Source organism: Myotis myotis, unplaced genomic scaffold (assembly GCF_014108235.1).
Source record: "Myotis myotis isolate mMyoMyo1 unplaced genomic scaffold, mMyoMyo1.p scaffold_m19_p_9, whole genome shotgun sequence".
Taxonomy (NCBI): Eukaryota; Metazoa; Chordata; class Mammalia; order Chiroptera; family Vespertilionidae; genus Myotis; species Myotis myotis.
The window spans coordinates 19,979,481-20,005,825 of NW_023416401.1; the positions used below are offsets into that span (position 1 = coordinate 19,979,481).

The following is a 26,345-nucleotide window of genomic DNA, read 5'->3' on the forward strand; positions in this document are numbered from 1 at the left end:
ATGAGGAAACAGGCTTAGTGAAGTGAATATGAACGTGTAATCCATCCTCTACTCATGTCCCTTTGAGCTAAGACTTTCAAGGTATTCTTTGCCATCCACTAAATTTAGTCTGTCACTACCACTCACCAAGGCCAAGTCTGTATTTCTTAAGATGTCTGGCTACCTGCCTGACAGTGTTTTGCAATGTTACATAATTTCTCTTCTGTGTACACTCATTCAGGCAAGAGCTAACCCAAAAAGAGTGAAGGCAAAGCGCACTGGTTAAGAGTGCATTTTTGTCACAGACAGATTTCACGTGGGTCACTTATTAACCATCCTTGGTACAAATCATTTAATTTCTCCAAGTTTCCCCACCGGCAAACTGGGCACGCTACTACCGTTTTTGCTCAACTGCTTAAATATGATGTGTATAGTGCCTAGAACATAAACATTCAATAAATGGTATCACTTTTTAAACATACGAGGCTAATTATATAGAATAAAATTGCCTTATTAAGTGACTTGGAATTTGTCTTAAACCTGCTTTGCGAGGATTACACATTAGAAAAGTTATTCTTTGATTGTTACTTCTATTTAATGCTTCTTAACACTGGAGCAGTGTTATTTTTTCCTTCGGGAAATATGCCCTCGGAGACCCTGCAAGCAGTAAAGGTTCTTGGCAGGCACAGGGTGACCTGGACATGGCCGGCTACACCACAGGTCCAGGCCAGGCTGAGAACAAGTGAGGCTTTTCTGGATTCAGAAAAGAGGTGAAGAGCTGCACTCTAGGGGCTGTCCCACACTCTTCATCTTTCTATCCCTGGGAACTAGTCTGAAAATCACCTGCTGGCCAGCTCTGTCCAGCTTCAACAGAGGGATAGTTAAGTATTAATCTATTTCTCGGTTAACATTTCATCGTGAATACATTTCAGAAGTCAGACAGCACTTAGTAAAAGAGAGTGGAGATGGGAAAGCATGCTTGGAGTCAGCTGCTCCTGAGAACTGCAGCTCACTCCCTGAATGGAGGCCTATATCGCAGGTGCCAGGAAGTATTCAAAGTACTACAAATCTGCACGCAACCCTTGTTATTTTCCTTAGGGTACGCATCAGGATCATGAGGTACAGAAAAGTCAAGCAACTTGTTCAAAGCCATGGAGCCAGTAAACAGCAGAGCCAGACCTAGACCTTGCCACTATCAAGATAGTAATAAGACACTCATCTAGATACAATTCAAAAAGTGAGACAAGAATAACAATGGGTTAAGAGGCTCTAGTACAGGGGTGGGCAAACTTTTTGACTCGAGGGCCACAATGGGTTCTTAAACTGGACCGGAGGGCCGGAACAAAAGCATGGATGGAGTGTTTATGTGAACTAATATAAATTCAAAGTAAACATCATTACATAAAAGGGTACGGTCTTTTTTCTTTTTAGTTTTATTCATTTCAAACGGGCCGGATCCGGCCCGCGGGCCGTAGTTTGCCCACGGCTGCTCTAGTGTATACATAGGAATAGTTCCAGGTGAATAGATCGGAGGAAACAGTGATGTGGCAACATCTGAGATTATTACTAGAGCTGTTCTAGAACTGAAGAATAATACGCCTGCTCGGATCAAAAGTACACTATGTGCACAAGCATGCAGCTAAAGATAAAGCTAGGTTACAAACCAAGAGACAGAAAAACACAAATACTAGCAGAATGGAAAATGAAAAAGGTGGTCAGCAGAAAACAAGACTTATTAGGTTGAACTTTATGAAACTGTCACTTTCATAGATAAAAAAAAGATGAATATCAACTTTGTATGGTTCAACCTAAAAGGAAACTATATCAATAGTCACAATAATTGTAGATGCATCAAATTCAACCCATTATAAACAATGACTATTAGAGTGAATTAAAAGTATAAATCCAGCCATTTAGTAGAGATACACCTAAAACAAAATCATACAGATGGCTGAAAGTAAAAATACAGAAGAAAAAAAATAGACATACCAGAAAAATATTAAACAAACTAAAAGTGGTATAGCACTATGAAAACCAGGGGGAAAGGAAGTTAATAAAGATACAGTGAACACGGGGTTAAAAAAACCCAACACCATGAATTGTCTTAAATGCATTCAATGATGCAGCCTTGAAAGATAAACTAACAGAATGACTTAGAGATACTGTCAAATCCACAATAAGGAAAGAGAAGGCTACTTTTTCCAAAAAAATTTCTGATAGATTAGTTAAAAAAAAAAGAAGAAGAAGAAGAAGAAGAAAAAGATACAAGACACTCTACCTGGTCTTCAAATAATAAACTATAAGGGGAAAAAGAAGATGAGAGGGAACCTGCAGATTTAAGAGACCTATCTACCAGCTGTAGATATGTGTAGATCTTATTTGGATCCTGATACAAACACTATAAAATAAAGGTACATGACATCACCAGGGAAACTTGAACACTAGGTATTTGATGTTATGAAGGAATCACGGTTAATATTTTTTAGGTATGAAAATGGTACCATGATTTTTCTTTTTTTCTTTAAGGAGTCCCTATCTTTCAGAGACACATACTGTAATATTTACAATGCTAGGCCTTTGGCCTGGGACTGAGGAGTCTACTTCTAACCTCACTCACCTGGCTGATCACAAAAGGCCACACACCAGAGGGCTGCTCCGGTCATGTCAGCGAGCTTACCCCCGAGCCAGTGACCCAAGTGAGAGTAAAAGACCAAATTGGAACCCACAGTGCATTTTATAACCTAATCCCGAAAGTGATACTCTATCACTGGTTCTGTGTTCTACTGGTCATACAGACCAACCCTAGTACAACATGGAGAGATAGGCACAGGTATCAATACCAAGAGATGGAGATTGTCAGAGGACATCTTAGAGGGTATAATATAAGACTGTTAGGATGGTTGAAGCAGGGTAATGAATATATGAGGGTTCATTATACTATTATCTCTATTTTTGTACCTATTTGATATTTTCCATGATAAAATGTTTAAAACGAGGATAAAAACACAGAGATGGAACAAGAAGGTATAAAAGGGCTACTTAGAGGTAGCAGTGACTGTGTGCTCCCTTCTCTCCCATAAGCACCCAATGGTTGGCCAGGACTGTGTATTAGCAGCTTGCATGAAACAGACTCTTTTTAAGTGTGAGGGGTCATCAGCAAGCCCAAAATTCAGTGCACCAGCTTATGTATCATATCATTTAAATACTGTTCTGAACAGCTTAATTAACAATAATCAAAAGTGGGGAGAACCAAGATGGCGGCATAGGTTAACTCCGGAGTTTGCTGCATTGAACAACCACTTCAAAAGTGAAACTAAAAGACGGAACGGACATCACCCAGAACCACAGGAACGCTGGCTGAGTGGAAGTCCTACAACTAGGAGGAAAGAGAAACGCATACCGACACTCAGAGGAGGCGCAGTGCTGAAGTCAAATACTGAGGTGCAGAGTGCATGCAGAGCGGGCTGGTGGCTGAGGGCGCGGTTGGCGTTTTCAATCGGGAGGGAGTTGCAGACTCTGAGCTCCAGATACGGGCGAGTCTTTAGGGACCCAGACTCAAACGGGAGAAGCAGGACTGTCTGGCTTCGGTCGGAGGGAGTGCAGTTTTCTCTCTGAGGTTTTCAGCGGTTGCTGGGACTCAGAGAGGCAGGGCCCCTGGGGACAGGACTGAGAGCAGCCATAACTGCTCTCTCCGGCCCACCCTGTTGATCCCGTGCGACCTACCCGCCCCACCCAAGCCCTGCACAGAGGCATTTGTCGGATAGTCTCAGGCAAACGCCAGATTAGCACCTCCCTAGAGGACAGAAGTTCTCTCACTGCAGACACAGCTGATTCTAACAGCCACTTGGCCTGGAGGTGAAATCCCCCCTAGTATTAGCTACAACAATCAAGGCTTAACTACAAGACTGCGCACAAAGACCACTAGGCGGTGCACCAAGAAAGCATAACAAAATGCGGAGACAAAGAAACAGGACAAAATTGTCAATGGAAGATATAGAGTTCAGAACCACACTTTTAAGGTCTCTCAAGAACTGTCTAGAAGCCGCCGATAAACTTAATGAGACCCTCGAGAAATCTAATGAGACCCTCGATGTTGTGATAAAGAACCAACTAGAAATTAAGCATACACTGACTGAAATAACGAATACTATACAGACTCCCAACAGCAGACCAGAGGAGCGCAAGAATCAAGGCAAAGATTTGAAATGCGAAGAAGCAAAAAACACCCAACTGGAAAAGCAAAATGAAAAAAGAATCCGAAAATACGAAGATAGTGTAAGGAGCCTCTGGGACAGCTTCAAGCGTACCAACATCAGAATTATAGGGGTGCCAGAAGATGAGAGAGAGCAAAATATTGAAAACCTATTTGAAGAAATAATGACAGAAAACTTCCCCCACCTGGTGAAAGAAATAGACTTACAGGTCCAGGAAGCGCAGAGAACCCCAAACAAAAGGAATCCAAAGAGGACCACACCAAGACACATCATAATTAAAATGCCAAGAGCAAAAGACAAAGAGAGAATCTTAAAAGCAGCAAGAGAAAGAAACTCAGTTACCTACCAGGGAATACCCATACGACTGTCAGGTGATTTCTCAACAGAAACTTTGCAGGCCAAAAGGGAGTGGCAAGAAATATTCAAAGTGATGAATACCAAGAACCTACAACCAAGATTACTTTATCCAGCAAAGCTATCATTCAGAACTGAAGGTCAGATAAAGAGCTTCACAGATAAGGAAAAGCTAAAGGAGTTCATCACCACCAAACCAGGATTATATGAAATGCTGAAAGGTATCCTTTAAGAAGAGGAAGAGCAAGAAAAAGGTAAAGATACAAATTATGAACAACAAATATGCATCTATCAACAAGTGAATCTAAGAATCAAGTGAATAAATAATCTGATGAACAGAATGAACTGGTGATTATAATAGAATCAGGGACATAAAAAGGGAATGGACTATTCTTGGGGGGAAAAGGGGTGTGGGAGATGCGGGAAGAGACTGGACAAAAATCGTGCACCTATGGATGAGGACAGTGGGTGGGGAGTGAGGGCAGAGGGTGGGGTGGGAACTGGGAGGAGGGGAGTTATGGGGGGGGAAAAGAGGAACAAATGTAATAATCTGAACAATAAAGATTTAATTAAAAAAAAAAGAAGAATAAAGGAAGATAACACACACACACACACACACAAAAAAAAATAATAGTCAAAAGTGGAAGCAGCCCAAATGTCTACCAATGTGTAAATACACTATGGGATATTCACATTAACAAACCACTACACTGCCATGAAAAAGAATAAACTTCTGATATATACAACAACATGGATTTCAAAGACACAAAAGAATATATACTGTATGGATCAATTTATGAAAAGTACCAGAAAAGGACAAAAATCATCTATGGTTAGAAAGGTGAAGACAAAGACTGCCTCTCGGGGTGGGAGCACTGGAAAGGAACATGGGAGAACTCTCAGGTGATAGAAATGTTCTGCTTCTTGATTTGGAAGACAGACAGGTATATGCATATGTAAAGATTCAGTAAACGGTATATTTCCAACTGCATAATTCACTGTTTTAAACTGCAGAAAACTTAACAGAATCTTTTTTAGAAAGTTGATACTATGACTGTTTTGGTAATAATGAAGTTTAAAACCCCCTACCACCTTAATCTATTAAGATAAACAATTATTTTCCAAAGCCTAAAATACATGGTCCTAATGATCACTAGTAACTTGAGGTATTATCAGCGTTTAATTATTTTTAAGTGGGGTAAGTAGTAAGTTAGTGATATAGCATTCACTCTAGGAGCAGTCAAACTAATGTGCAACTGATTAGGAATTCAGAACCTACTTTTCATTCAAATTAAACACTATCAGGACCATCCTGGATACTTACCCTTCTAGCCTAACATCAGGTAAAGATCTGTTGAGTGCAATCATCTCGCTTGCCATTAAGTTGAACTGATTGATTTTAAACATCTCTTTCATCTTTTCTTGATCCTCTTTAGGAATGACGACTGGTTTTCCCATTTCTCCAGGACCTTCATGAGGCTTTTGTACTGGCTCTAAAACTAAGAATAAGGAGGAAACTTAACTAACAATTTTAGAACAATCAATTCATGCTTTTTTTTAATAACATTTGAGCTTAAACAGTGCCTTCAACAACGAGAGCCATTTCTGAGCTCAGGTCTCCCAGCCTGCAACACCTCCTGGGAGCTGCCCTGTCCTCCACTTCATGCCAGGGTTATGACTTGAGACCTTCTCACCTGCACTACTCACCTGAATCACTGCATTGTTGTGGCACATCCATTCAAATATTGTTACCACATTAACCTCCCTAAAAGCATAGGCTTCACTATTATTCTCATGGTCTTCAAAAGTTGAATCTTTTCAATGTGAAATTTAACCTAGCCTGCCAAACAAACCACTTGCTAGGCTCTCCACCCGCTTCTCCCCAGTACTTCATCCTCAAATAGCAATTCACTACTCTCCCCCCGACCCCCAAAGCCTCATGTTTTCTTGCTTTGGTGCCTTTGCTCACACAGGTCTCCTTCCATTGGTGTCTCCTTCCCACCCTATCTCTGCAACATCTTGTCTTTCAAGGCCCAGCTAAAGTGGCTTCCCTAGCTTCTAGCTTTTCTGAATCTGTGCATTTACTACTCTTGGCTACCACATCATTTCATCTAAGAGTTCTTATGTCTCTAACCAACTGCGACTACTTTATTTTCTTACTAGAAGTCCAGTACACGACATTCATGCATGGGGGGGGGGGGAGGGGAGGGGGAAGAAGCAGGGTCCCTCAGCCCAGCCTGCACCCTCTCGCAGTCCGAGACCCCTCGGGGGATGTCCAGGGAAGCACGGGCCTAAGCCAGCAGTCAGACATCCCCAGAGGGGTCCTTAGCACTACCGGCAGAGGCAGGAGAGGTTCCCACCATCATCGCTGCACTCACCAGCAGTGAGTCCAGCTTCTGGCTGAGCGGCGCTCCCCCTGTGGGAGTACACTGACCACCAGGGGGCAGCTCCTGCGTTGAGCATCTGCCCCCTGGTGGTCAGTGAATGTCATAGCGACCGGTCTTTTTGCCGTTTGGTTGATTTGCATATTAGCCTTTTATTAGATAGGATTTTTAGTATTTTTTTATTTATTAAAGCTGGGGACAGTGAAACAAGGAATGCTTAGGATAGGAGCAATAAGAGAGACCTATGCAGGGCTGCTTTGGTTCTAGAAATGCCACAGTAAAGAAGTGAGCCAAGCCCTAACTGGTTTGGCTCAGTGGCTGGAGCATTGGCCTGCAGACTGAAAGGTCCCAGGTTCAATTCCGGTCAAGGGAATGTACCTTGGTTGCGGGCACATCCCCAGTGGGGGGTGTGCAGGAGGCAGCTGATCAATGTTTCTCTCTCACTGATGTTTCTGACTCTCTATTCCTCTCCCTTCCTCTCTCTAAAAAATAAAAATATATTTAAAAAAAAAAAAAAAGACGTGAGCCAATAGGGGGCTGCTTTAGCTCACTGAAAAGTCAGAAAAAGGGGGCCGTGGAGACAGGTTCAGGGGGTTGGCCTGAGAAGGGCTGCCGCTGCTCCGCCAGTTACAGGTTTCATGAAGACAGAGTTTAGGAGAGAAAAGTAAAGATGTGCACCTGAGAGGGAAGAAAGTTGTGGGTGTGCTTCCAAAAGAGAGAGGGCCCAATTGCTATTTCTTACTACAATGATTGCTTAACCTGCCTTATCATACCCCACCAGGTTATGATCTCTTTTTAGCTGGGTTTTTAAAATTAATTTATGTACCTTCTGTGGAATTTAGCAGTGTCTTATAGGAGTTTTATAACTGTATCCTGAACTAATATGTGAGTAAAAGTGAAATCCTATAATTGATAACTGTAGACATTATATAAGCACCATGCAAGGTGGAGCATCATGAAAGATAATTCTTATCAGAAGTAATGTTACACCTTGATATATACATAAAGAGTAGTATTTCAGATCCATAATCCCACAATCTTATTCTTTGTTATATGCTTTTGAGATGTTAAAAACATTCCAAGAATAGTTTCTAGGTCGATGTATTAAATTTGGATAAAAGGGTGTTAAACTTCCCACCTAAAAGGGATGGATATACAATGAAGTGAGGACAATAATGGGATGAAAATTCCTGTCTGGGGCATTACTTTTTTAATTACTTTTTATTAATTCTTAGAATCAATTCTGCTTACTTACCTGTCTCCAAAAATGAAGAGCAATCAGCAGGTTTGGGGACTGGGATGTTCAGGGGTCAAGAGTACGCAGCAGAGCTCTGGACCTGATAATTACCTTTAGTGCATGGCATAGGCAACAAAGAGTAAGTGGGAGACATCTAGTGGCCCTGATTATAAATATCCTGTGCCCTGTTCTAATTTAAGATGATGCTTTATAGAAAAGTTAAAATGGGAACGTTTTCATGCTGCTCAGTGTTGGAGTATTGTTATACAGAACCCCATCTATAACATATTCTTCCGGGGGACGAAGAGGAGCTCTTGAATCTGATCAAGCCTCTGAACCTACTACAAATTCACAGGAAACAGAGGCACAGAGGATATGATAAAAAACATCAAATGATACAATTCCTGACTCTGGGAAACAAGAAAAAGAGAACCCAATTTCTTCTTCAATAATAACCAACAGGGGGAGAGGGAGCAAAGAGAAAGAGTTATCCATGTATCCATGCCACAAGCCCAGCCTTGAAGTGACAACTGTTGAAGCCAAATGATGGGCATCTGGGAATTAAAATTTCAAATTAAATTGTTTATTTTTTTCTACTTTTATTTCCCATCATTATGAAGTAAAAAACTCTGGCCTGGAGATAGTAAAGAATCAGGCAAAACTATACAACATATATAATCCTGCTGCTGCAATATTTTACAAACTTGATCATCTGATACTTATAGTGCCCACATTACATATTTTAACTTATTGGTTACTTGAGATCTCACAGCCACATTTAAAATTACTATTAATCAAAAGTTACATGACTACTATATGACTTACAGAATCTACCAGATAAATTAAGTGGACTAATTACTTTTCTTTGGCAAAAAGGCTAGGATAAAATGTGCGTAGTTAGTGAATATTTTTACTACGAATGCATTTGCAGTATTAAAAAATCAACTTAACAAAAAAGATGTTAAGCATTAACTTTCTATGTATTCTACTTACCAGTCTTTTATGTAAATTTAAAGTGAGTTCAGTGAAATTTTTGTTTGAAAGTAACTAAAATGGGGTTTGGATACCATCAATTTTCTGAACTAAAAAAAAAATTATTTCTTGGCATACAATTTTAAATGCCAACCATTTATAAAAATCAAATCAATGTTGATAAGGGAGTGACTAAGGTGTTATTCCAAAGTATTATATGAGAACGAAGATATTTTATACTTCTGTTAAACTTCATTTACATGACAATGTAGAAATGTTTCGTGTTTTAGAAAACTTAATTATCAAGAAAACTATAGGTTCCCTCTGTATGACACCAAATAAAATTAATGTATGTAAGCCAAATGACATAATTTTGAATGTACTTTAATAAATCTTACAAATGACTAATTTATGTTTTTCTCATGGGAGTAGAATAAAGGGGTATAAGTTTATACAATAGCTATTTAGCCATTCTATGCATGATGCTTTCACATTTTTAACTGTTGGAAGAACCATCAAAGAGTTTTTGGAAATATGATCATCATACATAGGAAAGCAGGGATCACTATTAATCTAAAAATGTTAAAATTATATAGTATCCAAATTAGTTAACAAAAAATCCACAAAAAACAAAACAGTGACATACTTATCAAAATGAGTGTTTTATTATCAAATGTCACTCACCATCCCCAGCAGGAAGTCCTCTCTCCTTTTTTTCATCACATTTGTTGCATTCACTGAAGTAAAGCAGCAGGAACATATCCAAGAGTACCCAAACCAAGGAGGTGGCTAGGACCACCTTGCAATATGCAAATTTTCTCATGGCACTTTAAGTCAAATGCAAAATTTTAAAATACATATATATAAATATACAAAGATCATGAAAATGTTTCCAATCCAGTTTCATCAAAAATCACGTTCATAACCTATAGAGAGAAAAAGAAAAAACCACATTAACTTAAAAATTCAGAATATAGAGAATTGTAAGAATAATATGCATATGAAATTTTACTATGGAGAATAAGTTTATAGATCAGACTTAGAAAAATATTTGTAAACATTAAAATTGTATCAAAAATAACTCCTACAGATCAATATACAACCCAGTAGGAAAATAAGTAAAGGATGTAACAGGCACTTTGTAGAAAGTAAATCTGAATAGCCAATAAACATGTAGAAAAGTGTTCAATTCACTTTAATTAGAAAAATGCAAATTAAAAGTGAGCTATTATATCATGTCCATCAAACACAAGAGGCTTAACTGTCTTCTATTCAATTACTATATTAAATGCTAAGGCAAAGCCAAGCCATTGATTGCCACAGGAGTTTAAGAAACCAGTGATTCCCAGTTCAACTACTCACATTCAGTTCCCAAGACCCAAAGACATATGCGTTCTCCTAGAAATCTATACTACAGCAGTTTATTGAGCTAATTATTGTCCCTCTGTGCCACTGAGTCCCATCCCAAAAATGCTACAGTCACCAGCCATTCAGAAACAGATTCATGGAAATTATATTGAAAAAGAAGAGTATCATAAAATCTGAGGCCTAGTGTTGGCTCTGACAGTAATTTTATAGACTTCCCTGATCTTTAGTTTCTATTTCCCACCCAAACTCCACACCCCCATCTGTTAAAATATGACAAAATGACTTGAGGAACTGTCACCAAATTTGGAAAGTCATTTGGGATAGTTTGACTAGAAAGATTTCTGGCACATAAGGAGTTCACCTTGGGGAGCTCTGGAGCAGTCTGGGGTTCCTCAGAGAGGTATAGAGTCACCCACTGAGCAGCTGATACCAGGCTCAAAGGCCTGTATCACTACTGATTAGGAGACTGGCCAAGTGCATTCAGATGAGGTGTGCATTCAGAGGAGGTAGATGGAGGAAACACACACTTAGCACATATGACCCACATGAAAGCCACATGAGCATATGCTCTGAAGGCCCAGGCTGAGGTTAATGCTCCAGCCCCTTACAAGGGCAACTTTATGTAGCATGTTCCATGGCGGGCAGCACAGATGTATTTACCTGAACTATGTATGGTGTCACATGTGTACTAGATTTATCAGGGAAATGACTTCATAAATGATATAAATGTCTAATCACTGGGTTGTACAACTGAAACGAATATAATATTGTATGTCAACTGTAACTGAAAAATAAAAAATTAAGAAAAAACAGCCCTAGCTGGTTTGGCTCAGTGGATAGAGCAGGGGTGGGCAAACTTTTTGACTCGAGGGCCACAATGGGTTCTTAAACTGGACCGGAGGGCTGGAACAAAAGCATGGATGGAGTGTTTGTGTGAACTAATATAAATTCAAAGTAAACATCATTACATAAAAAGGGTACGGTCTTTTTTTGCAATAGTTTTATTCATTTCAAACGGGCCGGATCTGGCCCGCGGGCTGTAGTTTGCCCACGGCTGGGATAGAGCATAGGCCTGCGGACTTAAGTGTGCTGGGTTTGATTCCAGTCAAGGGCCCGGGCCCGGGTTGTGGGTTCGATCCCCAGTGGGGGCGAGCAGGAGGCAGCCAATCAATGATTCTCTCTCATCCTTGATGTTTCTATCTCTCTCTCCCTCTCCCTTCCTCTCTGAAATCAATAAAATAAATTTTTTTTTTTTTTTTTTTAAAAAGGAAAGAAAAAAAACAGCCCTGGCCAGTGTGACTCAGTTAGTTGGGCGTCATCTAAGTGCACCGAGAGGTTGCTGATTCAATTCCCGGTGAAGGCATATGCCCTGGTTACAGGCTCGATCCCCAGTAGGGGGCATGCAGGTAGCAGCAGATTGATGTTACATGAATGTTTCTCTCTTTTTCCTTCCTCTCTCTCTAAAAATCAATAAACTATTCTTTAACAAAACAAAACAAAACCCAGCACTCTCAGGCACCTAGACCTAGGGTCACTAACTTTGTATCTACTGACCAGGCAGAGGTCTGAGATAGGAGACCTTTCAGTAGATCTATTTATTTAATTTATAGCTGGACTCTCTTCCAGGAGAACTAAAAGACTCAAAAAGATTATAGTTATCCTCTAACACAGTAAGGAGAGCCTAGGATATTTTATTTATATACTAATTATATACTTCATTTGCTCCGTTTCTCAAACAGAACTTATTCATTCACTTATTAGTTCACTCAATAAACACAAACTCTATAAGTGTAGGGAATGTTTCAAATGCAAGGAATACAAAAGTGAACAAAATACACACACCCCCTGCCCTTGGTAAAGTTTAGAGTTGGCTATAGAAAAGCAGGCATTAGTCAAACAGTCACATAGATGTTTTAACTGTGAAAATGCTTTGAAGGGATGTATACAGTATTATAAACATCTGTAATCGACCTGACTTTGTCAAAAAGGATTCCCTAAGGAAGACATGATTTAAGGGGAAAATAAGCATTTCAGACAGTGGGTAGCAAAGGCTCTATCGACAGCAAGAGGAGCCCAACACTGAAAGGTCAGTGGACCGAAAACAAAAGAAGAAACTGTTTGAGATGGAGCTGGAGTTGGATAAAAGTGGACAGATGTAAGATATTAAGGGACAAACTAAATGGGATCAAGGATGATTACTGAGGGAAAAGAAATCCTGGCTTGTACAACTAGATACAGAGTGGTGCCGATCACAGAAATGAGCTAGTAAATGAGGACCAATTTGGGGAAGGAGGAGAATCAAGATGGGAAGAAACCTAAGTTTGACTTTGGGCTTGTTGAATATGAGGTGCCTTTGATACCTTCAAGGAGAGATGTTAACCACAGCTGCTGAATACAAAAGTTTGGGGCTCAAAGGAGGGGTCAAAGGCAAAGATATACAGACTGAAACCTCTACTCTCATTCAACTTTTAGGGGCAAAGAGGCTAAAAAAAATCCACACACAAAAGAACTTTCGTGGAGCATTATTTCCCTCCTACTGTGTGGGCTGGACTTAGTAACTTACTTCTACCCAACAATCTATGGTGGAAGTAACGGGTTGTGATTTGAAGGCTTGTCATGAAACATTCTCCTAGCTCTCCCTCAGATCACACGCTCTGGGGAAAGCCAGCGCCTTGTCAGAAGGACACGCAAGGAACCCTACTGTGAGGTCCACGTAGTGAGAAACTGAAGCCTGCCAACAACCAGCACTATCTTGCCAGGCATGGAAATGAACACTTTGGAAGCAGGCCCAGGCAAGCCTTTAGGTACCTGCAGCTTTGGCCAACATCTTGACTGCAACATCCTGAAAGATCCCGAGTCAATACCACTCTGCTAAGCTGTTCCTGATTCCTGATCCAAAAAATATGAGAAAATAAATATTTATTGTTTAAAGCCATTGAGTTTATCAACAGAGAATTTCAAGAGCAAACTAGGACTAGAAAGGAAATTCTTTAAACTATAGTAAACATTTAATGATGGAATTTCTGTAACATAAATATGATGACTTAGGCACTCTCAGTTCAATCTGACATTGTACTGGAGATCTAAGCAATAAGAAAAAAAAAAGTAAGAATTAGAAAGTAAAGAGACAAAATTATCTCAGCAGATAGCATGATTTCTATACAAAAATTTTAAAAGAATCAATAGCTAAACCATTAGAGCTAATTTATGACTTCATTAATGTTGCTGAACACAAGATGAACATAACATTAACCATGCTCCTGTATGGTTACCTTACAGGAGTTAATGAGACTATAAAAAACAAATCACATTCCAAATAACTATAAAAACTATTAAGGTATTTGGAAATAAATTTAAACTATGTGCAAGACATGAAGAAAATTATGACGCTCTTATCAAAAGATATAAAACAACATTTGACTAATGAATAGATATACCATGTTCAGGAAAAAAAAAACACCAGCCTCTTCCAATAATTAATCTATAAATTTAGTATAATTCTTTTTTTATTGAGGTAAAATTGACATGTAACATTATAAATTAATGTAATTCAAATGAAACACAAATGAAGCTTTGGGGGACTGGATTTATTATGAAGCAGAACTATCTAAAACCATGTGGTACTCAAAAATAAGCCCATACGTGTGTGGAATACTGAAAAGGTGCTACAACAAAGCAGAGTAGAAAACTGGCACAGGGACAAACGGCTTTCCATATGGTAAAACATAAATTTAGATCCCACCTTATACCAACAAAAGTAAATCTGTGCATAGACAATAACTGAAGCCAATCCTGTTCAAACAAAGGAGCAACTATTTTTGGCCAATTACCTACTGGCTGGCTAAGGTCAGAATGGCGACAATCCCCTAGGTTTCAATAGTATGTAGGGTGTCCCCAAAAAACGTACACACACTTTAACAGCTGATAAGTCACTTCATTTTCAGTTATTTTCAAGTTTAACTGATTTGAAATAATGGGTGAAGCCAAACTAAGTTTTGAACAAAGAAAATTAATCCTTAAGTGCCACTAGACTTTTCGTGGGGTTACATAAAAGATAAAGTTTACGGTATAAAACCAGCAACAGTCAACTAACTGAGGGCACACAAATACCAAACGAAATGATTCTTGATGTTTGCTATTCCATTGCTTCGAGTTAGCAGTGCCAGAACAATCATCAGTTTGAAAACAGGCATTGATAATGAAAATTATTCATTTCTGTAGTTTCTTTTAAATTTTGAAAATGAACTGTATGTTAATAAACACTGACTTTATAATCATTCAAAGTGCATATACATTTTGAGGGCACACCTGTATTCTCCACTTCCTATATAAAGTATTTAGGCCAACATTTCTGCCACTGTCTTTGAGTCAAGTGATTATTAAAATTTAGTACTGAGGCGGCTTATTCACTAGCAAAAAAAAAACACCAAAAAACTTCAAGTATTAGCATGTTCTTATTCTACCTGCGTTAATAACAAAGACTTAGTAAAAACCAATCCCAAACCCCTGCACAAGATGATGTCCACATTCCATATAAACATGGTTCTTCTCTAACTCTATTTCTCAGGTAACACCAAGTTTAGAGGTTGGGGGATCAGGCTTATCATTTTGGATACTAATGGTATAGACTCCTACAAAATTTATTGGCTTGAATGTTTCAATGTAGAGCATTCAATGTTTGGTATCTTAAGTGGAATGTCACTTTCTAAGGTAATAAAACTGACTTAATTTCTAGCAATACCTTTAAAAGTTTATATTTTTTCCTAGTTATAAAAGTTATATATGTTCAATACAAAGAACTTAGGAAAAACAGAAAACCACCTATAAACCCTAATAAATACTACTACTACCAATAGGTTAAGTGTCTGTTCAGTCATTCAGAATAGATAGTAGAAATATTATGTTTTAAAGTAAGTCTGTAATATCTATTTTGTCTCATTTTTGTGTCTTAAAAGCCTTTATCAGGGAGAAAAGGGATGGGTGTGACTATAAAGGGTTAGCATAAGAGATTTTCATGGTGATGCTGTATTTTGATGTGTGTTTTTTTTTAAATTAAAGTAATATGCTCAACAGACATTTCTAACCCCTCTTCCCACCCCTGCCACTGAGAATCATATCATGTCTTAGGCAACATCAAATGTCTTAATGGTCGCTTCAAATTAGCACTGATATTCACAGTCTATGTCAAAAGGCCACATATTGTTTAACACTTAAAGAATAGACATAAATGGATACAAACTGAGGTGGCTCCCTGCCTCTCATGATTCTGACCTTTGCTCTCCGTGTCCCCCGAAGGGTTCTTCTGGTAACAGACTCAACCCCCTGACCACAAAACAAATGACCCAGCCAGGCCAACCACAGAACCTCACCCCTGGCTTCTTGAGTCACAGAGCTAGGAGCCTGTGCGTCTAGGACTGCCAACACTGCCCAGCACACAGAGAAAGCCCAAGAGTATATAGGATGTCCCAAAAAATGTATACACACTTTTCTTCAGGTTTGTTATTACAAGCAGTACTGCTAGGAACATTCCTGAACACTCTGCAGTCCAAGAGGAGCAGGACAAGCAGAGGCATACAGATGAAGAGGCAGAGGGTCTGGACTCTTCCTTGGCTTTTGTGAATACCCAGGAGTCCTTCCTTTAATCCCTTTTTCTGCTTATGAGAGTTTCCATTGGATTCCTGACATAGCCAGAACATCTGGGGTGGTGGGGGAGGGGAAGTGGAACTTACTAGTATAGGTAAAACCAAGCAGGTCCTGGTTCATCCTTTTAGTGCCCCAAATCACAAAAACATATCAATCCTAAGTATGTAAAAAACTCATCACAGAAACAAAGGATCACAACACAACACAGATCCACCAGCTGGCTGAAGAATAAAGAATATAACCTTTAGTTCCCTCTCCAATCCCGTCTCTTCCCCAGCTCCTCACTGCCAACCTTTATTCAGAACGTATCACTCTACTTGTTCCTGATAGTTTTACCTCACAGTATCTCTTAACAATGCCTTGTTTACATTTATTTCTGAACTGCTTATAAATAGAAAAAAATCTGAGACTTGCTATTTTTCTAACACTGTGTTCCCAAGATCCTTCCATATGTTGCACACAGTTGTAGTTACTTCATTTTCATTGGCTTAGCATACCCCAGTTTATCCATTCTACTTTTAATGGACATTTGGTTCTTTTTAGGTTTCTGTTATTACAAGCAGTACTGCTATGAACATTCCTGAACGTATTTCCTGGTATACACATGCAAATATATTTATTTAGGGCAGGGGCCAGCAAATTTCTTCTGCAAAAGGTCAAATAGTAAATATTTTAGGTTCTGTGGGACATCTCTGTCAAAACCATCCTAATCTGGTACCACAAAAGCAGCATAAATGATATGTAAACAAGTAAATGCAACGGTATTTCAATAAAACTTTATTTAGGAACACTGAAATGTGAATGTCATATAATTTTCATATCACAAATTACAAAATTATTTTAATTTTTTTAACAATTTAAAAATTGTTAAAAACCTTTAACTATGAGCCCTGATCTAGAGACTATCCTTAGGAGTATTGGGTCACAGGATATGCATATTTTTTTTTTAATATATTTTATTGATTTTTTACAGAGAGGAAGGGAGAGGGATAGAGAGTTAGAAACATCAATGAGGAACATTGATCAGCTGCCTCCTGCACACTCCCCACTGGGGATGTGCCCACATCCAAGTACATGCCCTTGACCAGAATCGAACCTGGGACCCTTCAATCCTCAGTCCGATGCTCTATCCACTGAGCCAAACCGGTTAGGGCAGGATATGCATATTTTAAATATGATCAATTTGTTTTCCCAGATGGCTGAAGCAAAACAATGCAAAATGAAAGCTCTGGATGTATTATATCCTTGGCAACACTTATTGATATCAAACTTTTATTTTTTTTACAATCTGATGGGTGTGAAGTTGGTATCTTATACTTTTAATTTGCATTTCCCCACTATCTCTGACCTTCTTGGCCATCCCATTTCCTCTGCCTACTGAAGTCTAATTAGTTTTTCTTCTTATTAATTTTTCAAAATATGTTTTTATTGGTTTCAGAGAGAGGAAGGGAGAGGGAGAGAGACAGAAATATCAATGATGAGAGAGAATCATCCATCGGCTGCCTCCTGCACACCCCCCACTGGGGATCAAGCCCACTACCGGGGCACATGCCCTGACCGGGAATTGAACTGTGACCTCCTGGTTCATAGGTTGACGCTCAACCACTGAGCCACACTGGTCAGGCTATAGCTTATCTTCTTAATAAGAACTGTCTTTTATGGTTCACATTTTCTAAGTCTAAAATTCTTCTCTATGTAGAGAGCATTTTAAAGTTTTACGCTTTAGGTTTCAGTAGAGATTCAATGTCATTTTCTTCCATGTGGATAACCAACTGTCGAGTACCATTTATGGAAAGTTCATCCTTTCCCTAATGGTGTGCAATGCCAACTTTGCTACAAACCTGGTTTCTAGTGTTCTATTTTCTGTTTCATTGGTCTGTCTATCCCTACACCACATTGATGTCTTATTACAGCTTTAAAATAATTCTTTTTTAAAATTTTATTTTATTGTTTAAAGTATTACAGATAGTAGTGCATATATCTCCTTTTTTTCTCCCCCCCATTGACCTTCCCCCGGCCTCCCCTACCCCCCGGCACATGCCCTCACCACCACCCCCCCAACCAGTGTCATGTGTCCATTGGTTATGCTTATATGCATGCATACAAGTCCTTTGGTTGATCTCTTACCTCCCCCCAACCCCTGCTCCCAACACTCCCCAGCCTTCCCACTGTACTCTGACAGTCTGTTCAATGCTTCTCTGCCTCTGTATCTATCTTTTTGCTCATCAGGTTATAATGTTCTTTATTATCCATAAATGAGATCATGTGGTGTTTTTCTTTCACTTCCTGGCTTATTTCACTTAGCATAATGCTCTTCAGTTCCATCCATGCTGCTGCAAATGGTAAGAATTCCTTCTTTTTTATAGCAGCATAGTATTCCATTGTATAGATGTAGCATAGTTTTCTAATCCACTCATCTGTTGATGGGCATTTAGGCTGTTTGCAAATCTTGGCTATTGTAAATTGTGCTGCTATGAACATAGGGGTGCATATATCCTTTCTGATTGGTGTTTCTGTTTTCTTGGGATATATTCTTAGAAATGGTATTACTGGGTCAAATAGCAGTTCCATTTTTAAACTTTTGAGGAAACGCCATACTGTTTTCCACAATGGCTGCACCAGTCTGCATTCCCACCAGCAGTGAAGGAGGGTTCCTTTTTCTCCGCATCCTCTCCAGCACTTGTCATTTGTTGATTTGTTGATAATAGCCATTCTGACAGGTGTGAGGTGGTACCTCACTGTCGTTTTGATTTGCATCTCTCGGATGATTAGTGACTTTGAGCATGTTTTCATGTGTCTCTTGGCTTTCTGAGTGTCCTCTTTTGAAAAGATTCTATTTAGGTCCTTTGCCCATTTTTTTTATTGGATTGTTCATTTTTCTTTTGTTGAGTTGTATGAGTTCCCTATAAATGTTGGAGATTGAACCCTTATTAGAGATAACATTGGCAAATATGTTCTCCCATGCAGTGGGCTTTCTTGTTGTTTTGTTGATGGTTTCTTTTGCTGTGCAGAAGCTTTTTATTTTGATGTAATCCCATTTGTTTATTTTCTCCTTAGTCTCTCTTGCCCTAGGATCTATGTCTGTAAAGATATTGCTACGACATATGTCTGTAATTTTGCTGCCTATGGAGTCTTGTACGATTTTTATAGTTTTCCTGTCTTACATTCAAGTCCTTTAGCCATTTTGAGTTTGCTTTTGTGTATGGTGTAAGTTGGTGATCTAGTTTCATTTTTTTGCATGTATCTGACCAAATTTTCCAGCACCATTTATTAAAGAGGCTGTTTTGACTCCATTGTATGCTCTTGCCTCCTTTGTCGAATATTAATTGAGTATAATGGCTTGGGTCAATTTCTGGGTCCTCTATTCTGTTCCATTGGTCTATATGTCTGTTCTTGTGCCAGTACCAGGCAGTTTTGAGAACTGTGGCTTGGTAATATAGTTTGATGTCTGGTATTGTGATCCCTCCAACTTCGTTCTCCTTTCTCAGGATAGCTGTGGCTATTTGGGGTCTTTTTTTATTCCAGATGAATTTTTGGAGAGTTTGTTCTAGATCTTTGAAATATGCCATTGGTATTGTAATAGGTACTGCACTGAATCTATAGATTGCTTTAGGTAGTATGGACATTTTAATGATGTTGAGTCTACCAATCCATGAACATGGTATGTTCTTCCATTTGTTTAGGTCTTCCTCTATCTCTTTTTTCAATGTCCTATAATTTTCCGAGTACAGGTCTTTTACATCCTTGGTTAAGTTTATTCCTAGGTATCTTAATTTTTTTGGTGCAATGGTAAATGGGATTTTTTTTTTCATTTCTCTTTCTGTGAGTTCATTATTGGTGTATAAAAAGGCCATAGATTTCTGGGTGTTAATTTTGTATCTTGCTACAGTGCCTAAAATAATTCTTGATATATGGTAAAGCAAGCCTTGTCACCTTTCACTACTTCTTGAGGAATGCCTTGGCTACTCTTGACTCATTGGCCTTCCTTAGCTATGCTGACCACTCAATTACTTAAAATTCCATCCATTGCAAAAGAAACCTAGTAGTTAAAACTGTTTACATGACTATGGTGGGACAATTCTACTGTTTTGAGAAAGTACATTTAATAAATCACAAAGACCATAAAAAAGAAGTTGGCATTGAAGGAGGAATTAAACTCAAGTCTAATAGTTAAGTTCCAAAAATTTTACAAAATGACATGATTTTCAAAATAACTTTTATGTCTACTAAATTTTGTTTCTTAAAAAAAAAGTTTCAGTCTTTTAGAGTCACAACTCATTACATGCTTTCCGGATATTTACTGAGTCTTGGCCAACTATGTTCTTCATACCGTGTCAGGTACTGTGTATGGTACAAGCATAAAGGCAATGATCCACACCACAGAAGCTCTTATCACGCTGCTAATCACCAGTCTAAGAGACATTCCATTCATATTATAAGAGAAACATCAATTCAGCTAACTTGGCAGGGAAAAGACACCCAGACAGGGAAGTTTCTAAACAGGTTTTCTCAGAAGGCAATATAAGACACTAAACCTTCTGCAACAAGATTTTCTTTAAAGTAAATTTTTTCTGTAATTGTTTTCTGTCTTTCCTCTACCTAAAACCATTTATGGATTCCCCTGTTCTTCTAAAGAATACTGTTACTGCAGGACTCAAACCTAAGAGTCCTTGCTAAAGGGAGTCTATGGTCAAATAAATAGGGGGATGCTACGTGCTCTTTTTGCCCTGGGAGATTCATACTGTATATTATGGCACTGAAGGTTTTGTGAATTTCTGCAATAAGAGAACCTACTTAACTTTATTAACTTAGAACTTCTCATTTTCAAGCATGGAACTTTCTCCATATACTTTGTCTTTCTTTGTTGCATAATATAAAGCAGGTTTCAAATAGCAATAAATAAAGTAGTAGAGATTGGTTTCAAATGCTGGAATCAGGCAATTTTTAAACTATGGGTTACTTTCTTTTTGCAAAACTGCTATATCTGTATATCTGCAAATTCTGTAAAAAAGAAATCCCATTCTGTTTAAAAGTCCCTCACAAAAAAAGGCCTTCATGAAGTAAAGGTTAATTCTAATATCTTGATTTAACCATTTTAACTTCATTATTTCTGTTTTGTTCCTTAACATACCTGGATATAATATAAATAGTTGTGGAAAAAATGAGAAATCCAAAAGTCACCATTATATAAATCCCTAAAAGAAAATATTCTACAAACTTCTCAGAAAAGTGAAATTTGTCAAATATTTCTACTGTCAATTCTTTTCTTAAAATTTAGACTATCATAGTCTAAAGACTGTATCAGCGCAAATACTACATTCAGCAAATGCAGCCTTATCTCAGGTAGGATGCTGTGAGGAAGGAGTTAACACGGCATTTCTGTTTTACTCAGTCCTTGCTAATACTGGGGGAATGCCTAGAGCCATAGCAACGAACCCTGGCCAGACTGAGAACTGAACTCCTGAAAAGTTCAGTCACTGGTTAAGGATATTAGAGGCAGTGGGTCAGGATGTACCAGGATGTTAGCAATGTGTAAAGTAATCATCAAGATTTATGATGTGTGCCTGGTATCTCTTCTGGGTTCTAAGTTTCAGTTACCAGGCTGGCCAGATGGCAGAAATGTGCCTGTGTGACCAGCTTCCTGTAAGAACTCTGGACTGTCATACTCATGTGCTTCCCTTGCCAGAGACATCTTATATATGTCTCGATCATTCACAGCTACAGAGGAAACTGTGTCCATGTAACTCTTATAGCAGAAAGACTTGGAAGTCTGTGCCAGATCTCTGGAGCATTCACCCATACATCTTTTTTCTGCTGTTCCTGCACTGTAGCCTTTGCTGTATTAAACCTGAACCTGAGTACATGATGTTGAGTTGTGTGAGTCCTTACAGCAAATCATGGGATCCACAAAACAAACACCATTAAAAAATTTGGTTGGCCATTACTTACTTCTCTCATTTTTCAGAAGCTAAATGATCATAATTACAATCTCCTTAAATGAATGAATCGGTGTACAGGATAAAAGTTAACAGAGTAGGCATGAGACTGCTATCCTCAGAAAGACTTGGTTGTAGGTTGGTCCTTGGCTGGTGTCTGGGAACTTGAACGATAAACAGTTCCCTACACTGACATAAAACTCACCTTAAAGGACAAGTGTGCCCTACTGTGCCTAAACTATTTGTACAAACAGTGGTTTATGCAAAACACCTGCTTTCCCTCTGGGAGCCTGAAGTATACATGCTAGGCAGAGGGTGCCTCCATCACGAGCCCCAATAAAACATTGGCAAAGAGTCTAACGAGTTTCCCTAGTTGACAGCACTTCACTGCTGTCACAGCTCATTGCTGGAGGAATGAAGCAAATCTGAGCGACTCCACAGAAGAGAGAAGGCTCTTGGAAGCCTGTGCCTGGTTCCCCCAGACTTCACCCCTCAATCCCCACCCCCGCACTTAATATTGCTTTGTTAATATTAAGTTCCCTTGTTAATATTGCTTTGTATCTTCTCACTGTAATGAATCTTAGCCATTATTATGATATATGCTGAATCCTGTGAGTCCCCTAGCGAATCATTGAACGTGAGGGTGATCTTGGGAACCCCCAACACAATCAGCATATTAAAACTTGGTTTCAATTCTGACATGTATTATGATTCTATAAATGTGGGCCTCTTTATGCTTCTAAATGAAAAAACCATAACCACCTTAGTCCCATTACACAAAATCAAATGAAGTAATGCACAACACATTCAGATATCATAGTACACAGTCAATAAATGTGAAATAGTATTTTAGAGCACTTTCTTAGATAAAACAAAAATTGGGAACCTTTTCTATTTGTACGGATGCAATGAGAATTCAAACAGCCACTTGGATTATTGAAAAGGGACACTCTAAGACAAACTTTAACCCTCTATCTTCAACACTGGTTCTATGAGTGATTACCAGTCCGCATGGCAGGATTACTGGGTAAGATCAAGCAGGTTAAACCCTATATAATCAATATCTTTTCATTTCTAAACCTGGTCTTCATTTAGTCTTCAAATTAATCTCCCTACTGAAAAGTGAATGCACTAATTATTAGTACTGAGCTATGCTTGGTGGTTCAACTTCTCAAATTACTAAACTGGAATTTTACTACAACCCATTTTCTTGTGTGTATATGCAGCATAAAGTACAGTCAACAAAAGTTTGAAACTTTTGGAGCTAAAAGAACAAACTCTAATGTAAAAAGAAGTGGAATCCTGAAGTCATTCACTCCCAGCTATCAACTTACCCCAAAGTGGTTTTTCAAATGAATTCATATCCCAAATCCATATGTCCCACATCTCCTGTTAAAAAATAAATTTCCTATAATCAGTTTATTAAAGAATAACTCTACCCTCCCCCCTTACCTCAGCCACCCTATTCCATTGGACTATACCAGCCGCACCTCCCAATGCTGAGCATGATGCCTAGCACACAATGCATTTATTCAGTTAATGTCCAGTCCATGAATGAGTGAGTCAATGGATAAAGTATTATTACTGGAACCAACACCAAGCTCAGTGGAAATACTTGCCTCCTCTTACAAATCTATGAGGATATTAACTTTCCAGATGGGCAAACCAAAGACACATAAACAGCACGTGTGGCAGATATTGTTTCTGCCTTATCCCACCCTCAGACCCTGTTTTTCAAGGCACGAGACCCCCAACTGAATTCAAGTGATCAATCTTCTTGCCAGTGAAGTGACCAAATTTCAACCCATGGCACCTGAGGGGAAGTCTGTTGGGAAGCTTTCAGAAACAGTTACGCTCTGTCATAGAGATGCTGGAGAAAAACCTATCCGTTTCCGCTTTTGGGAATTGTTTGCATTGGATACACCGAGGTGCTGCAGCCATCTGAGGTCATGAAGGAAACAACACGCTGAGGATGGCAAAGTGAAATATGGAAAGCGCATGGGGACCTGATGACATGGAGTCACTGAGCAGACAAACCCTGAAATCTCTATGTCTGGACCTCTTGTTAGGTGAGTTGATAAAGCCTGCATTGTTTAACCATAGTCAAAAACATCCTAAGACGCCACTCTGTAACCTACAATTACTGATTTAGACAGACATATATTCTGTGAAGGAAAAAAATAAGATGTGAATCAGTGGAGAACCCAAATTAAGAAGTCTATTTTTACAGGAGATTACTTAGAGGCAGAATTTCAATAAAAATTTAATAGCTACAAACTAGAACTTGGTATATAACATGCCCATCTTAGACACAGTATTAATCTATCACAATCACATATCCCTAATTTATTCAAACTTTAATAAATATCAAGCATGTGTAAGCACTATGCCAAGTAAAATCTGATGTAGATAAATGTGAAAAAAAACTCAGTCCTGCCCTGGCTGGTGCGGCTCAGTTGGCTGAGTGTCATCCCATGTACCAAAAGGTCACTGGTTCAATCCCGATCAAGGCACATGCTGGGGTTGCGGGCTTATCCCTGGTAGGGAGGCATGCATGAGGCAGCCAATCAGTGTTTCTTCTTTTCTCCCTCTCCCTCTCTCTCTCTCTCAAATCAATTTTAAAAACATTAAAGACTCAGTCCCTGTCCTCAACAAGCTTGCCATTGAGGGGGAGAGATAACAAGGCAAGTTTGTGTGGCACTTCACTATTTACAAAATACTTTCCTATCTTTGCGACAGGTGCCAAGTGATGAGAGGCTATAGTGCACAAAGGAGTGAAAGTGGTAGGGAGAATGACTGGGGAATTGATTTCAGTTATGAAAAGACAAAAGGATATTGCAAGTGGACAAAACAATGTGAGCTAAAATAAACAGGGAGGCAGGAAAATGCATGGAGTGTCTAGGGGACCACAAACAGGACAAACACGGCAGATATGGTTGAGGGGGTGAGTTCAGAACAGGACAAATCTTGACTATCACGCTAAGGAGTTTGAAGAGCAACCGTCAGGGGGAGTTTACCCATGTTTGTACTTTTATCTCTTGAATATGTTGAAATAATTACAACAGAATACTGTGGTTTCAGTATTCAGTTCAACCACCAACTCAGACACTAGGAAATATATTGCCACTATCAACAATGGAAACCCCCAGGGATCCTGGGGAGCAGTTTCTGGCAAGTAAAGGACCAGGCAGGAACTTCCTCCAGGCCAGGGGCCCACGCTCTTTTCTGGCCATGAATCCTCAAAATCTCCAAGGTTTTTGTTCTGTATTTTTGTCAAAACACCAACTTCAGCCCTGAGTTCTAATGGAGTTCTCTTCTTCTCAAACTATCTCTCTCTTCTTTCCTTTACCATCTTCTGAACAAGTAGTCTTTATTCTATCTCTAATTTCTCAACTCCACAACCCAGTGTAGTCTGGCTTCACTTCAACAAAATCGTTTGTTGATCAGTCCCTGTAATGTCCTAACTACCAAAACCAATCTCCTTTTCCATTCTACTTGAAATCTCAGCCTCCTCGATTACTTTTGGAATAAGAAGGCTATAAATAAAATAAAATCTCTTCTTTTCCTGGCTCCCAGCGTCACTTCTTGTCCCTCAACTTTTCTAACCATGCTTCTGTCTTCTTCACCGGCTCATTCCACTCTGTCCTGACACTCTACACACCCTCCATGGAAATTCGCCAGTTGTAAAGCTTCACCCGCCATGCACTAATGGCTCCCATATCTGTATCTTCTTCCTGGAACTCTCTGGTTAGACTATAAGCTCCTCCAGAATGAGAATTATGTTTTTCATACTTGAATCCTAAAAACTTTATGGAATGTCTGAAGATAGCAGACACTCATCTATAAAACAACATCTCCATCCCAACATTATTCTTTCTAGTTTCCTAATGTTTTCCTTTCCATTCTAACACCAAACACTAATTTGTATCATAACATATGAATCAGTTTGTGAATTATCTTGTAAGCCTCATGAGTGCAGAGACTTTATTTTGTTCAATGCTATTTCTACGGCTCCTGGAATAGTACCTGACAGACACATGGTAGAAGAGTTTAAAAATTATTTGTTAAATGAATAAAAACCACCAGAAAACAATGCCATGTAAGAAGGAATAATGGTGATTGAAATTAAAGCATTTTAAGGTTGCTGTGTTTAGGTATAGGTTAGAAATATTTAATTTACTTTAGACTTTTTAAGATCAAGTATTAAAAGTTAACTAATTAAGCAAAGACAATGTGAACTTAAAAAATCAAAGTTGAA

At 38.9% G+C, this 26,345-nt stretch overlaps 1 protein-coding gene across 5 annotated transcripts in view; it reads right to left on the minus strand.

Annotated features, from left to right (window-relative positions):
* GALNT1 (polypeptide N-acetylgalactosaminyltransferase 1) overlaps nucleotides 1-26,345 on the minus strand; it is an 87,831-nt gene that overhangs the window by 31,545 nt on the left and 29,941 nt on the right. For 2 of the 5 annotated variants that reach the window (XM_036323215.1, XM_036323211.1), the window contains 3 exons: nucleotides 23,422-23,476; nucleotides 9,825-10,066; nucleotides 5,872-6,046 (listed from right to left, as the gene is read on the minus strand). In XM_036323215.1, coding sequence (XP_036179108.1) covers nucleotides 5,872-6,046; nucleotides 9,825-9,963 — 314 coding nt within the window. In that variant the 5' untranslated portion in view covers nucleotides 9,964-10,066; nucleotides 23,422-23,476. Of the gene's footprint in view, nucleotides 1-5,871; nucleotides 6,047-8,186; nucleotides 8,280-9,824; nucleotides 10,067-13,316; nucleotides 13,398-23,421; nucleotides 23,477-26,345 lie in introns of those variants that run through there. The other 3 variants (XM_036323212.1, XM_036323216.1, XM_036323214.1) reach the window with 3 other exon arrangements.